The sequence below is a fragment of the Glandiceps talaboti genome, chromosome 5 (assembly GCF_964340395.1).
Source record: "Glandiceps talaboti chromosome 5, keGlaTala1.1, whole genome shotgun sequence".
NCBI classification, from domain to species: domain Eukaryota; kingdom Metazoa; phylum Hemichordata; class Enteropneusta; family Spengelidae; genus Glandiceps; species Glandiceps talaboti.
In genome coordinates, this window is record NC_135553.1 from 12,142,501 (window position 1) to 12,159,668 (window position 17,168).

Below are 17,168 nucleotides of genomic sequence, written 5' to 3' on the forward strand. Positions count from 1 at the left end.
TGTTTTGAATTGTAGGTTTGTAATACTTGAGTTTATATTCAACTTTGTTCTATTTATTTATATCTGGTTGAATAAAGATAAAGATTCACAAGAAAGAAGTGTAAAAACCTTTGCGTGGCATAGAGAGCTTCTAATTCTCGGGATACCCATAGTAACACCCCCAGGTAACACCTTTGTCTAAAATTAAGTCCCTCGGCTAGCTATTCTCCAAAAAAGTTTAGCATAATGAGATTGTTAATTACGTTGAACAATTGGAAGAAGGGTAACACAGTACTAAACATGTTGTCTGTGACGTAACTATCATTCTGATGTGCTTGTAAATGTATTAGGACTACAGGACAGGAAGATATTTACCGCCGTGATTAATTTTGTACTAGTAATACACACCTTACCATTCGTACTTCAATACTAGATTGATTATCATATGAGTTACCAGCGCCGAGAAGCTTGAAAGTTAATCAATTCAAATGGTGCAAAACAAAATGATTTTGAATCTTTGAAATAAGGGCAAAGCAAATGTTTGAAATGTAATTTATTTCATGTATTCTTTCCATCATTGTTTTACGACCAATTACTACAGGAAATAAATCTACATATATACATAATATCAATGATTAATCAAGGCAATGAATGAAAAAATGAATGAAAAAATAAATAAATAAATAAATGAATAAATAAATAAATAAATGAATGAATGAATGAATGAATGAATGAATTTTAATTAATCACGTTTCAATATACCAGTCGAAAATTGGAAATCAAAGACGCCACGCAGTTCACCTTTGAACTTTGAACTTTTAGCTACTTTGTAAAATGATGTTACTGGGACGAATTGCAGAAAAGTAGTGACAGCTCAATGCGGTGGACGTGACAAGGCCATGGTCAATCTCTATTCTTTCCTATATATCATTGAAGTTAGTACAACCTTGAGAAGACATCCCACAGAGAACAAATTGCCTACCCTGTCATCTTGAAAAGTGTTACCATGGTTTCGCACACGTTCTATTGTTTTGTGTCAAAATGTATTATCTAGCCTGAGTGACTGTGAGACAGTAGGCTTATTATCGCAACAAAGTGTCTGTGTTATTGCAATGACAAAACACCCTGCGACAAAAGATTCACGCATAACTTGCTTTTATAGTGACTGTAGATCTACAACTACTACTACTACTACTAGATGAACTGAACATTATTGTAAAGCGTCTTAATTAGTTCAATTGCTAAAGCTCTGAGAGCAATGACCTGAACTTTCATTTTGCAACTGGACTAATATGAAGCCTCTCAATAAACTTTGGCTGCGTTCGCACAGTTTTAAGCTCGAAAAGTTATCTATGTGTCAAGGTGGGCGCATACATTTATAAATATGTATAAAAAGTTTATCAAACCCCCCTTCCATTTTATCACTGCTAAATAGAATTGAGAAGTGGGTATTAAAGTACAGATACTGTTACCTTCAACTCTACATATTTGAACAGTCAGTGCATTATTGTTCTGTACTGAAAACTATTTGTCTCCAAGGTACTTTACGAACCCAAGCTTTTGTAGTTCAGTTTCTCTTTTGATATGGAAATTTCGTCACAACTGCACTGCTTGGGTTCACCTCAATCCAATAAAACACATCCGTGCACCAAAGGTGACATGGCTGTGGTGAACTCATACATGCATTGACAATAGTTAACGAGAAGCGTTAGGTTTAAATCGTGGAAACTAATTTTAAAAAAAAGCAAAAACAAAAACGTTTTCAGGGTTAAGACGAGTTGTGTAACTCGAAACAGGGCGTATCTCAAGTGGTTCAATCGATTACTAGTATGTCAGCTAACTATTCCCTTTATGAATATTCATGAGATTTTCTTCACAATGCATTGGTTCGAGGTGAATACATTCTTTACATCTCACTACCGTCTTTGGTTTGTCACCCATAGGGTGTTGGCGCTTGTGTGATTTCTGATATATTGACCAATTCTTCTATCCAGTCACAGTCACTGACAGTAGACGAGTGTACTCAGGGTGTAAACGGATAGCACAGATATACTACTATACACACACCCATGCGTTCCTTTTAGTGTTTAGTACTTTTAACAGTTTGGTTGTGAAGTACAACTTCAGTGGATACCTTTCTGAGAGATATTTACAGCAACTTTGCAATATGAATGCTATATTTCAACTTTGTATTCTAATGGTTTATATGCCAACGGTGCTTGGAGTAGGAGGTAAGTAACTCACTTTTACTCTGTTGGCTCATGTGTTTCCTCTGTACGTATCTATCTATAAGTACAACGTTCTTAACTTCAGCATGAACTATGATAAAATTTAACATTTGCTGCCAATCGAACGTATTTCTGTCTAAGTATGAATATCATTTAGACGTAAGGTTTGTCTTAAGAAGGGAGCCCCAGCAACACACCATAAGGCTAATTTCATTACATATGCAAATTTAGACGTGTTTTGGGCAGCCATGTCGGATAATTAGAAACAACTGCAAACAACAACAGCCATACCTGAAACGAGGGACTTACTACTAGTCAAGCGTAGTGGAAACAAACACATTCAACTGTGATTAAACGGTATTCCTAGGAGACCAATGGTATGATTAAGTGTGATTTGTTGCTAAAAAGTAACTACAAGTTCAAGAAAAATTATCACAAGCATATCCAAAAACTTAACCACGCAAAGGTGTATAATGGTTGATGAAATATTTAATCATTTCAAAACGTCGATATCATCGGCAAATGGTCTGTTTTTGAGAGATCACAGACTCGCCAGTATAAATTTGACACCGGTTCTTTTGTCTCTTCATACGCCATTTTGTAAGCGTAATACCGGTAGCACTTGGAGAGCGTCGGACCCCTACAAGACACTGTGAACGAACACACGGCGTTTGTAGACAGACACATTTCTCTCCAGGCCCAAACCAATAAACGCAATTGTTTGATTTTAAGTCATATCTTTTTTTTATCGAATATGGATTAATGATAACTGGAACGGGATATTGCCTTCTTTTGCTTTGCTAATTTCTTAAGAAGTTTAATAAATCCAACAGGTTGGCCAATCTCCAAGAGAGAGTGACCATTTTACACTGTGACCGGTGAAGGTACATACCATAAATCAAATCAGCAGCACGACAGTGGGGCAGGGGACCGGAACACAGTATTTCATGCTTGAATTTAGAAAAAATGTATTTCCAGACAATGCTAGAAAAAATGGAACTCAGGCATTCCAGTTATTTCCTCGTTGGACAATGTTTTTTTAAACACAATATAAAGCTCCCGTCACGGTTGTCTACGTACCACGATTCAATAAGGACAAGGTTCAGGCTATAGGAAGCTATAGGAAGGTTATAATGGATTTATAACAATATACATACACTACAGCATAATTTAGAGTAGCGTTGTGTATTTTCTCGAAATTTGACATTGATAATAACAAAATAGCAAAGGTACAACATCATTAAGTTGGTGTTGAACACCTGAGGGTGCGCCATCGTTACGTAGCCTGATGGCGGTCAATAGGGCGTTGCCTCGTTTCAATACACTATACATAACGTGAGTAATACCTGTAACCTGAACTAGTGAAAGCGTCGAGACGTCATCAACTTCACCACGGCCATCTTTTTGTGTATTTACCGATTGGATTTACTCTCACTGATAAAAATAACGGGATGCTCTGATATGAGGCTGACCGGTTGGAATTCACCATGTTAGGAATTTCTCTGTGAATATAGTGTCGTTTGTGTGTATTTTTTAATCATCATGTTGGAGTTGATAAAACCAAGGATTTTGTCAGGGATTTTGTACAGTGTTTTCCATTTACGAGGAGTTTATTATATAATGCACCTACTACCTATGTCACACGTCTTCCTGACATCTTTACTCCTGTTTGGGATTTGCGGACAAACGGAGGCAATTGGAGGTGAGAATTCGACTGGTTTGGTAGTAACAAAATTATAATTGTAGGTTTTATAAATTCCAATCGTTTTTCATCAGACGATGTGCACACATTAATTGACATGCATGAAAGTGAGAGTACTCCCTAAATGTAAACATACGTAAATTCAGAGAATCTATCACTGTGAGGAATCATCCTTGTGTCGTTATTGTTTTTGAAACCATATCGATATTACTGTTATCTTTAACTTTTTTTGAAAACTCAAAAATAGCGTTGTTATGATAACAAAAGTTAAGGGTCACCACCGGGGCCACATTAGGCACAATTTTATATCCTGCGAGCACACATACACAACGTTTACTCGGAGGCGGTATTGTTCGCCACGCCATATTGCGTATATTTTGTTCCGCGAAGCGTCATTTCTTGTTATTTGATATTAGATAGTTGAATTTGATATATTTTTTTCAATTTTCAAATATCTATGGATGTTTCGCTCTTCAAAAAGTACATAGTTAAGATTTCATTCGATAAGTATCGGTAGGTATATGCATTTATATACATGGTACCTCATTATGTTGCCAGTGTTAGGGACGACATGGCAACATGTTTTATATGAGGGTCGTTAGTTAATTAATTCTGTTTTAATTTCACCAAGGCTGACTGTTGAATAATAAGCGCTGCAGTCGGTTAATTTAGATGCAAACTTGACGTTCAAAATAGTGCGTTTGGCGTAATATTTTATGGATATACAGGCGGTTGAAGCGATGGCCGCCATGTTGGATAATGTATTGAATAGCACCGGTATTGGTGTCACGAATTGTAATGCAAACGACGAGACACGAGGTTAATATTGTGGTGTGACGTACACTTCAATTAAAACTCCATTTGCAGATTTCGTACACCGAATAACACATCAATGGTGCAGTATACGATTTGCCATCTTTGTCCTGTATCGCCGACATACCAAATAGTACGTGAATTCAAAGCAATTGTAATCATTTGTGCTGATTCGATGGTGAAGCTTACTTCGATAAATTCTGAATCCTTGAAATAAACAAAAAGCTCAAGCATTTCTTAGGCAAATGTCATAATAAACAGTCAAAATACGAAATGGTCGTTTTACACGTTGTGTATTTTATATTGTTTTACAATTGTTGTGAAACTTCACATGTTCTCCTACTGCTCATAATCGTTTCATTTTTCATTTAAGAACATATCATATATAATGAAATAAAAATGCCTATGTCCTCTACGTAAGGTCATTCCCAATGAATTGCATTTTTTATTACATAATTGTTATCATTTCTTAATCACAGAAACTTTTACGGCAGAACTGTTGGCTGTCGACAGTGACGCAACGAAAAAATGACAACTGTATGTAATATCACATATGTGTAAATAGAGACACGGACGTTGTTCAATGTCTTTGTCGACAAGCTGTACATATTCCCTAATAACTACTTTGTCTGTTGGGCATGCACCCACACATTTATTCAATATTTCAACTCAGTACACGACAAACACACACACACACACACACACACACACACACACACACACACACACACACACACACACACATACATACATACATGCATACATACATACATACATACATACATACATACATACATACATACATACATACACATACACATACACATACACATACACATACACATACACATACACATACACATACTTGGATGCACAAAGAATGTTGTTCGTTTTCGTGATTCATTTATGCCGTTTCTATAGTCATGTAACACTAGTCATGTGCAATCACATCAAACTGTTAGACGCACGAACACAAACTGCATACACAAAATGTAGACGCTCTATGAATCTGTAAAGTTTTTCCGCAGACAATAAGCTTTTGAACTTCGAAAAAAAAGCCCACATTCTGGGTGTGGATCTGGAGGTTATACACCTTTGTATTTTCCACATCTTTACCCGCTAATTGGGTTTATTGTTACTGTTACGTGTAGACATGTATAGTAAATTAAGTTTCACCATGAAGGTGACAATCGCCTGTGGGTTCAAGTGTCAACACGCACGTTCGGTGCAATCAATCCCCCAATGAATCGTTCATATTAAAGTTTGTATCATTTTTCTTCAAATTCGGTGACTTTCATAGTATCATTGAGTATATGTAATGTCATTGACACAAAACCGAGCCCTAAGTTAAAGTAGGGCAACGAGCAAATCACTCGGCGATATAATAAAGGAAGTCATTTTAATAAGCTGAAAACACGACTGTTATTTGCCTAATAAATAGACATACCGTCCATAAACTTTTATTGGTCGATGTTTATGATCACGTGTGATGTGACTTGGCATGCGCGTCGCCGAATAACTGAACTCCAGCGACAACGATAAAAGTAAATACTATACGATTTCAGATGAAAACCAGTCTAATATGTCAAGTACTATATGTACTCAGCAATATACATGTAATAACTACTGTCGGCATCCCTTTGAACTCATCTTAAATGGATATGTATAGTTCATACGATTACCCCCACCCCACACATACACCATCCGTTCTCTAAATATATGTGTTTATCTTAATGTTTCATTGTTGGGGTCACTGACAAGAGTTGTGTGTGTCACGGTATGGTGGTGGGTTGGGGAGGGGTTAGGGTTTTGGGATTGGCTTTTTCGATTAGATAAAACAATAGACATCTACGATAAAACAAAAGAAGAGATAGTTCTATTTCTATGGTATACATGGTGGAAACGCTTGTCTTTCATGTAGCATTTTTCTTTGTTAGTATTAGCCTACCTGTAGACTTGAAGGACTATAAGTATAAACGCTGCTACACTATTTCCGCTAAACTGAAATTTTGATTTTTTGAATTTTCGCTTTAATATAGTAGTCTTTCTAAAAACTCTAAATGTCAGTTAGGATAGCGGAAATAGTGTAGTAGCGTTAGTTCTTCAAGTCTAAAGGTAGGCTATGTTTGTCAGAGCTTACAACAACAAATATAGTCGGGATGCCAACGTGGTATCGAATCATTTCTAACCAAAAACATGATTAACGTTCTTCATAATCTTGAGATTTGATATGAAGGATACCACGAGACTGGTACAATAAATGGTGATCCAATCAATCCCCTGTAAACAGACCGAACGCTAGACAGGGATGTTTAGGAAATCTGTGGAATTGAGTTATGTTAAGATCCAACCACCTTTCTTATTTGATACCAAAATATAAAGTTGAGAAGAGCAGGCAGAAAGGCGAATAAGAAGCAGAGAGTGGGCGTAAAGTCTTAACATCTATCTTACAAGCTGATAGAGTTTATCCTCTTACTAGTTAAATTGATCATTTCTATCAAAGGATATTGCCCTACGTCTGACATTTCGTTTGTTACAATTGACATGTTTTTTTTGTCCCCAACTTTTAAATGAAAGTTATATAAGCCTATATATTTGTTTCTCTCTCTCTTTCTTCCTTCCTTATGTATGTATAGTGCGTGTCTGTGTGTGTGTGTGTGTGTGTGTGTGTGTGTGTGTGTGTGTGTACGTGTTCGTGATTGCGTTATACATGCGTAACAAACCAACCTACAAACCACCAATTTTATGTTCTCTTTTTTTATTAGAATGCTCGAGTAACCCATGCCAAAATGATGCCGTTTGTCGCGATGATGGAACTTACGGTTACTATACATGTGAATGCGCTTCTAATTTGTTTCATGGCGAGAATTGTGAACAATTTTCAGGTAAGATTCTTGTTTACACATACATACATACATACATACATACATACATACATACATACATACATACATACATACATACATACATACATACATATACATTATATATATTACATAATATACATATATGTGTAGATATGTGTATATATACTGTCTATATATTATATATACCTATATATATTTGTATATATTTATATATATATCGTCTATGCATCATACTAGTACCATTCTTGTATACTTACAAGTAGTAAACTATCCCCATTGTCTGTTTTCAGGCGCAAACTGTGGAGATATTTTATACGAACCAACCGGAGTATTAACATCACCAAATTACCCCAATTCATATGAGGATCGAATGAACTGCTTTTATCTTATTCGAGTTCATGGCGCCGATTCTATAAAGTTACATTTTACTGACTTTGTGACTGAATTGAGAAAAGACGGAATAGACATTGGGTCTGGAGGTATAGCTGATTACAGTGGAGCTGATTGGATTACGTATCTCGAGGGAAACTTAACAACAACATTACCAGAAGATATAATAATCCCAGGACACCAGGCTTGGATTATTTTTACCACTGACAGAAATATCGTAATGAAAGGTTTCCGCATTGAGTACACTGGAGGTTAGTTCATGAAGTTTATGTATGGTGTACATGGCGGCCTATATCATCATTATGTGATGTAGGGAATTATTATTGCTTACATTCGAGTCATTAAAATTAATGTGAATGATATTGTCATGACGAATATGCAGATGTTTTTTTTCATCAAGTAACTAAACAAATATTTTCTACAGTTACTTAAAAGATACATTGTATGTATTAGTGTTCAATATTTAACTGTACAGTATATAGTACAGGGACAATGGTTTAAATATTGAGGGAAAACTTGATTTTGAATCCGTAGCCACGTTAAAACTCTGTAACTTTAATATCATTTTTCGATCAGACAACCACAATCTATTCGCTGAAAAGTGAAGTGTTAAAACAATAACTAGACATTGTAATCTGTACATGTTAATCTTTTCCAAAAGTACGTAAAAGTGACTGTGGTGGCGCTTTACCAGACGACGCGTCATGACACATGTGACGATAGAATAGGATCATGATGGTTTGCGCAAACATTTATTGTGTGTGGTTCTCATTGCTCCCACACTTTCTCCACATTAATGTTCATATGTTGAGCAGAATCAGGACAATTATTTAGCAGTCATAATAATTTCCTCTCCAAGTTGTGTAACATCAGAACAACTTGTTGCACAAGTTAGTGTTGAGAGAAACTAGTAAAAGATAGGTGGACACCACAGGCATCATTTGTTTCCCGAGATATGTTTCAAAATACAGTCAAATATTGATAATATTGACAGCTATGCCGATAATATATGAAAGACGTACATTTTGTAAAGTAACACGGGTTTCTAAATTCCAGTATCGCGTAAGTTCACACACAGCGGATTTCTCTCTCTCTCTCTCTCTCTCTCTCTCTCTCTCTCTCTCTCTCTCTCTCTCTCTCTCTCTCTCTCTCTCTCTCTCTCTCTCTCTCTCCATATTTTTACTACCTCCACGGTGGTACACCGTGTCATGCGGCAACACTAATGTGATACTAATAGTCACAAATGCATGCATGCGTCTCAAAACATGCACTGTGCGAATCGTGTACTAAAAACGTGTCTTACCGGAGTAAAATGTGTTTATATTTGCAGATGGCGACGACTGTGCATCGACTCCGTGTTTGAATGGTGCGACATGTAACGATCTTGTACTTGATTATAGCTGTACGTGTGCACCGGGATGGGCTGGAGAACAATGTCAAATTAGTAAGTACAATGTACCACTGACATTACACCAACAAGGAGGTAGAATGTAACAATGACTATGATTAAAATGTTGTGACCACATAAATCTGTATGATTATAACATTACATATATACCAGAACCAGTTAATTTTGTTTTAGTGTGTTAATCTGTGAACGGTGTGACCCTTTCTGTCTGAGTGTCTTGAGCCATAGTCTATGATGTTCAGTCTCAGTGATACACCTATGGTATGATCTTTGAAAGAGGATGGTGTATGAGTAAGACTTCGATCACTAATATGGGCCATACATCCATGGATAAAGACAACTGACTACATGTTCACTAAGAATGAAAGACCATCAAGATTGCGATCGGTTCAGACTGTTAAAATGAATCACTTGGATGAAATTGTCTGAGGTAGTATCTGAGCTCTGTGCGCGACCTCTGTGACAGAGGCCTCTGACCTCTGTCTGAGGCTTCTGAGGCCTCTGAGCTCTGTCTGAGAAGTCAACTCTACCCGGAGTAAGTCGTCCCTTCCTTCTCCTTGAAGGCCATGTCAGAAACTAGACCCGTGCACCGTCTGCATTTCATATTTTGTATTCTGTTTTTCGTTTATAAGTTTACTGTTAACCAATCACAAGCATCAAACTCACAACTAATATACAATAATTTGTTCATAATTCATCATTCATATGATTCAATGAAGGAAACTCAAAATAGAACACTGTCAGATTTGGGATATATAAATTGTTCATGACATTTTTATATTGATTATTTTTAGATCTCAACGAGTGTTTGAGTAGCCCATGTCAGAACAGTGGAACTTGTGATGATGGTATCAATGGATACACATGTCGTTGTACAGCGGGGTATACAGGCACTCACTGTGAAATCAGTAAGTCTGACTTTGTAATAGATTGTATGAATAAAACTTGACTCAATTCGGCATTCCTCTATGAAATCTGTTGGACTTTTGCTTGCCATGTTCTGTGAGCGAAACTTTGTGCTCAGTCTATTGTGATCGTTGATCTGTTCTTCACAAGTGGAACAATTTCTGAGTGACTTTAGTTGTTCCCGACAGCAATATTAATTAATCAGTCACCTGTCACTGAAAACGAACAACTGGAAAGTATTCTGGTAATTGACGCATGCGCAGTCACCCTACGAACTACGAAGTGTTTTGCATCCTGTAACTTGTAAGATAAGATAAGAGAGGTCAGAGCTAGCACAACGCATTTCAGAGGCTTTGAAGAAAACATACTCGTTTTTATAAATCACACTTCTTAACCATACCATACTGTGCATTAAAGAATGTGTATCTTCCGTTTTCAGATGTCGATGAATGCGCCAGTGGCCCTTGTCAGAATGGTGCGGTGTGTTTTGACTTGATCAATGCTTACTTTTGTCAGTGTGCTTCAGGATACACAGGACCAACGTGCACACAAAGTAAGTAGAGTTATCAGTATTAATGCCCACTCTGGTGTATTAAAGGCCAGGGGTTCAATCCCAGGTTCCTCACATAAGTGTTACTTTACCAATGCAGCGACAAGAATTACCAATGGTCATACTTTTGTTTTGGATCAACTATTTCTGTAGTTTAGCTGCTAGACCCTTGGGGCTAACTAGTCCTGCTTGCATACGGAGTAATCCGGGACTCGATTCTGACAATTGTCCCTCCTATCTCCAGTCAGTAATATAGACTCGTGCACCGTCTGTAAGCAGGACTAGAGGCTAACCTGCTTACTTTATAAAAGTGACCGGGAAGTCACCACTGAGGGTGCTAGCTAGCTATAGACAGATGGACTCATCACCTTTCAGCTTTATTTAGCAACCCTCAAGAGTCAAGAACTAATCCAAGTTCTTATTACAAGACTATTATTTCAATATAGCTCAGCCCGTGAGACAACTGCTTTGTCAGACATAAATTTAAGTCCTAATTTGTGCTCTCTAAATGTACGTTAACAAGCTTAGTATAGTAAGAAAGGTTGAGGAGGAATTCTTCCTGAAAATTAACAAAAATTGGAAAAAGGCCAAATAAAAAAAGTTGTTTGGTTCCGGTTACCCGACCTTGCCTAGTTTTACACGCCAACCCAAATTTTTTTTTTTACATATTCGAGAAAAATAGTAATAAAATCCCGAAAATCATGAAGTCTTGCAAGAAATAGTGGGTGCAGAAACTGACATTAACTTAAAAAAACAATATAAAACTATTCTTCCAATCTGTAATGGCTGTACATCTGATAAAAAGAAACAAACAGCACAGAGACCATTTGGAAAACAATGGAAAACCTGAACTAGACACTCACACATGAAAAAAATATATAATAAAAAAAAATACCCCACCTATTTTAAAATTGAATGTAATCAGAACCACAAAAATTTTTTATTACGCCTAACTATGAAAGCTTAAAATTAGAGAACAATGACATATTCAGTATTCACTCTTCTAAAATCTGAAAGAAAAAGAAAAGTCATGTTTATGTTTTGATTTGTCTCCCTAGATATTGATGAATGTATAAGTAGCCCATGTCAGAACAGTGGAACTTGTGTTGATGGTATCAATGGCTATATTTGTGAATGTATTCCAGGATATGCAGGAACTCACTGTGAAACCAGTAAGTTTGAAATTCTTTCAATTTTGAAAATATTCAATAACGTCAGTGTGGAAAATAGGAGAATTTTTTTTACATAGAGCATGTGTTGTCAAAAGCCTGACTTGATGTGCAGAGTGAAAAACCCCCCAAAGATGATGAAAACTTTGCAAATTATCACCACATTTAATACAATGGAAGTGTCGTGATTATTCCTTGATTGCAATTGTTACTATGTAAAATTACTATGAATATTTTTGGGATAATCCCAGACCGGAATCATATTATTAGCAAATTATAAATATACATTCGGAAAGCAAAGACTGGGTACCTGCAATTTCAGATCTGCTCTCTTATCATTGATTACATAAACCATGGTTATATAGCTCAATACTGATGAGATTAAAAGAATATTATCAGCATTTATTCTAGGCTATGCGATGATAATTATTGTTAGATGTTCACACAGTATAGAAGAAGATACTTTACCTTATTATATATAAACTTATTTTATGCTCAAACTGGAAGCTATATTTAAAATTTGCATACAGTTAGTGCCTGACACATAAGATATTAAATATGTATTTGCTTGATAATTTCAGATGTGGATGAGTGTGCCAGTCAACCTTGTGAAAATGGAGGCGGTTGTTTGGATTTGATTAATTCTTATTTCTGTCAATGTTTGCCTGGATTTACTGGACCAACATGTGCTATTGGTAAGCCCCCCCCCCCCCCCCCCCCCCCCTCAAAATAAAGTATGACCACATGACTAAGAAGTGGACATGCACCTGGTATGAATTTGATTGAAGAATCAACTGCATTGCATTTTAATTGTTGGGAAGTTATTTGATAGATGTAATGTACTCATACAGCATCGGTGACTGCTCTGGAAACATACATAATACACTACTAATTTGCATAATTATGTCTATATGTCAGACCTGTGTCCTTGCATAACAATTGTCATTTGCATTTATGATAGATTCATTTAAGGTGTGTGTTCATAAAGATGAAGTCAAGTAAAGGAATTCTTTTGTGTGTACTGACCAATTAATTAATTAATTAATTAGTTAATTGATAAATTAATTTGTTAATTTAATTGGAATTAGTTCCCACCATGTCTTGGTTAGGTTGTTGTAGCTCAGACCACTAACGAATTTAGTGGTCTGAGGTTGTAGTAATACCATGCGTGACTTTGGAAAGCTCAGTGGCAATGTCAATATCATTGTCAATTGCATCTCTTTTCACTTTTCACTGCTGTTGCATTAATTCCAATTTGTTATCCTACTAATAAAATACTAATAACTCTCTGTTGTGTTTTCTTCAAGATATTGATGAATGTGCAAGCAACCCATGTAGAAATGCTGGAACGTGTAATGATATTGTCAATGGATATGTATGTACATGTGCACCAGGTTGGGCTGGTGTTATCTGTGATCAGAGTAAGTACAATGTGCTCAATTTATTCATTTTGTCCCACATTGCAAGCATCAAACCACTCTACACTGGGGTTTTATTCAAACACATTTTGTTGTTATCTAAATTGTTTATACCAGTATATCATATTTATCACATTCTACCATCCTCACCCCGCCCCCCTCGCTCTCTATTTATTTTCAGATATTAATGAATGTGCCAGTCAACCATGTCTGAATGGTGGGTTTTGTAATGATAATATAAATGGATATATATGTGTCTGCCAAGGTGGATGGACAGGAACCAACTGTGAAACGAGTAAGTTGTTGAAAATATATTGAATGGTTTTTCATTCGAAAATTTGGTCAATCAATTGTCACTTGGATCTCCCAGTTACTTGAAATAAAGAAATAATATACTTTGCTTGCTTTCATCATGATCATTTCAGATCCACCTTTAAAGTTTGGCCCAGTTTTTTTGTTTGTATATATAAAATTTGTTGTATCTATATATACATGTAGGTGAAAACAGTTAGATATGAACAAATAACTTCACAAAAATTATAAATGTACAAATGTAGCTGACAACAGTCTTAAAAAAATGATAAATACTGAAATAATCCAGGGTGGAAACTGTTTTTTGGGATATTATGTGTGAGAAATTCTTCAACAAATTTAAATTTACAAAATGCTGTAAAAGAGACCATTTTATATGTGAACAATCTCGTTGAATCATTCTTGCACGTCCTTTAATCTTTGTTTGTGTTAAGATGTTGGCATTTTTATGATTTAACAACATTTTTTGTATATCATTCCCACAGACATAAATGAATGTGCAAGTAATCCCTGCATCAATGGTGGTGTGTGTACTGATGGAATTAACAGTTATACCTGTGCTTGTGCATCAGGATGGACTGGAAATAACTGTCAAACAAGTAAGTCATATTTGTAACATGCTAAAGGCTAAACAAATCTTTCTTAATATGTCACATGTCACCAATCTCGCATTCTCATTGGTCGAGAGCCATGCATGATTATTTTTCATACCAGCAGCCATATTTTTTGCTTGTTGTATGACATGGTCACTGCAATTCCCCTTGTAAACAAACTTCTCAGACAAAATGTACATATGTCATGGATTTTATGTACTTTAGCTTAATTTACGTGAAATTCAATGAATTTTGAATGACAAAGATGTAGGACAGTGGACAGATAGTTATATTGGTACAAATTTGTATACAACTAGGGAGTCAACTTTAAAAGTGAGAGTGCAGCAGAACATATCTCAAACACATTAACCCACAGTTTGATTAATATTTGGAATTATGTGCAAACACTTAATGTTCTGTATAAGGAACAGCTGCATTCTCATTTGCATACTCATTTGCATACCAAGTTTGCATACTCATTTCCATACTGATTGCAGGTATGCAATAATATATTCAATATTGGACTGCATTGCAAATAACTCTAGTATACATGTATGCTGGTTCAAGTAATCATAATTGGTAAATATGTAAAAATTGTCACTATTTTGAAACTAATCAAACTTGCCTTTCTTTCAGACATAAATGAATGTGCTAGTTTTCCCTGCCAAAATGGTGGAATCTGTACTGACCAGGTCAATAGTTACACTTGTACATGTCCTCCTGGGTATGCCGGTAGTGTCTGTGATATCAGTAAGTAGAACGCTTTACTACACATATCAGATTTTCAAAATAATCTCGCATTTGTATTTCCACTTAATGTCTGTATGGTGGCATGGTAGTTTATTTCGTTTAGACAAAATTTTGCAAGAAACTGTATTCATTCAATCATATTGCACTGTTTCTCATTGTTTCTTTTGTGGTTGTATCAAACAGCTGGTGAATGGTAACTTGAAATGAGCTGTAGTTGTTCTGTGAACAGTAACTTGAGATGAGCTGTAATTGTTCTGTGAACAGTAACTTGATATGGGCTGTAATGCTCTTTTCTGAAATGATACTGAAATAACTAACAAGTGTTATATATGTTACATATACTTTTGGTGTTACTTTTGGTGTTTGGTGTACCGGTACTGATGAGTGCAAATTTGTAATTTAAGGAAAAAATCTGTATATTGAAAATGGAAACATAGCCTAATTACTAAAAACCATCAATTATGCGAATAACTAATTCATGCTCATTGGAAGTTTACCAAAATCTAATCAGTTCTGGTCATTGCCATATGGAAGATGTGTAGCAAATTTCATTAGAATCTATACTGTTGTTTTTTAGATATCGTGTCCATAGACAGACAGACAGACAGACAGACAGACAGACAGACAGACATAAGTAGAGTATAACCTCCCCTTACAAAAGGTCAAAATCATAACTGACTAATTCAACTATTTGTATTGATAACAGATGTTAATGAATGTGCCAGTGGTCCATGTGAGAATGGTGGTACATGTGTTGATGGTATCAATGGCTACTCATGTCAGTGTGCAATTGGTTGGGAAGGAATCCGATGTGACACTAGTAAGTAGTTTCACAGTTACGCTATTTTGAAATCAAACTATGCATGTATGAAAGCATTTAGACTCAGCATGCTGACAGCTTCAGAAATTCTTTCTAGAAATCAGGCTAAATTGAAAACATCAAGATAGAATACTCTAAAATTATGTTTGAATTGTTGGCTGATGATCTGAAGATTGTCCTAGTAAGTGGCCATATAGATGAGGATTTCATATTTATTTTCGATTTTTAACTTATAAAAGAATTTTGGCATGGCTTTCACTTGAAAAATCAATGTGATACAACGTATGTCAAGTCCCTGTTGGTAAATCAATAAATTGCAAAAGATAAATAAATGTGTAAAATCTTTGTTTTGTATATTTATATATTTAGCTTTTTTGCAATTTATTGAGTTACAAACACAGATTTGGTCTCTGTTGCTTTACATTGATTTTTCAAGTAGGAAGCCAACTAAAAATCCAAAATAAACACCAAATCTTCATCCATATGGCCACTTTAATACCAACATTTGTAGAAAATTATATACTTTTGGTTGTTGTTGTACAGACAAAAATCTTGATTAAATTAAGTTCTTGATTTTGGCATCCTATGTTGAAAAGTAAAACTCATTACATCTAAATTATAAAGTAATATTTTATATCATATTTGAACAAAATGCTTTGAAGTAATATCAATTTCAGTTGTCTCGTTTTTTGTTTTTTTTAACTTTGTAAACATACTTGAAATTCTCAAGGTACTAGCTCTTATCTCAGACCACTAATGTAATGGTCTGAGCTCATATGTATGGCATGTGTGGCTTCAGTGACGTACACTCTCCAGCAAGTACCATTCAAGACACTGTGTAATCCCTTCTTAGACTATAATTAACAAACACATTTCCACCAGATTAAGAATATTTCCAGTAAGATGTTTTGAAGCATAGACCCTCAACCAACGTGGGTGGAGGGTCTATGTTTGAAGCAAAGTAGTGTTTGTTTGCTTACAAGATTACCATTTCAAGATTGTGTCAATCAAGCTTAACAATTTCATTTATTTGGTAACACCCATTTTTGTTTGACACCCGTGTATAACACAAATTCATCATCAAATTTACTTTACCACAGACACAGATGAATGCGCCAGTTTCCCATGTGCCAATGGTGGAACATGCATTGATGGCATTGCATCTTTCATTTGTCTTTGTGCCTCTGGCTACACTGGGGTGTTCTGTGAAGGAGGTAAGATCTTTGACCTTTAATTCCTATCATTTACAGTGTGGGAATAATA

The 17,168-nt window shown here is 35.7% G+C and overlaps 1 protein-coding gene across 1 annotated transcript in view; it reads left to right on the forward strand.

Moving 5' to 3' along the window:
• Positions 1-17,168, forward strand: part of LOC144435696 (uncharacterized) — a 443,695-nt gene that overhangs the window by 383,731 nt on the left and 42,796 nt on the right. Inside the window, exons 41-49 of the mRNA XM_078124303.1 lie at positions 10,733-10,846; positions 11,902-12,015; positions 12,594-12,707; positions 13,320-13,433; positions 13,612-13,725; positions 14,228-14,341; positions 14,972-15,085; positions 15,792-15,905; positions 17,006-17,119. Of these exons, the coding sequence (XP_077980429.1) occupies positions 10,733-10,846; positions 11,902-12,015; positions 12,594-12,707; positions 13,320-13,433; positions 13,612-13,725; positions 14,228-14,341; positions 14,972-15,085; positions 15,792-15,905; positions 17,006-17,119 (1,026 nt within the window). The remainder of the gene's footprint in view (positions 1-10,732; positions 10,847-11,901; positions 12,016-12,593; positions 12,708-13,319; positions 13,434-13,611; positions 13,726-14,227; positions 14,342-14,971; positions 15,086-15,791; positions 15,906-17,005; positions 17,120-17,168) is intronic.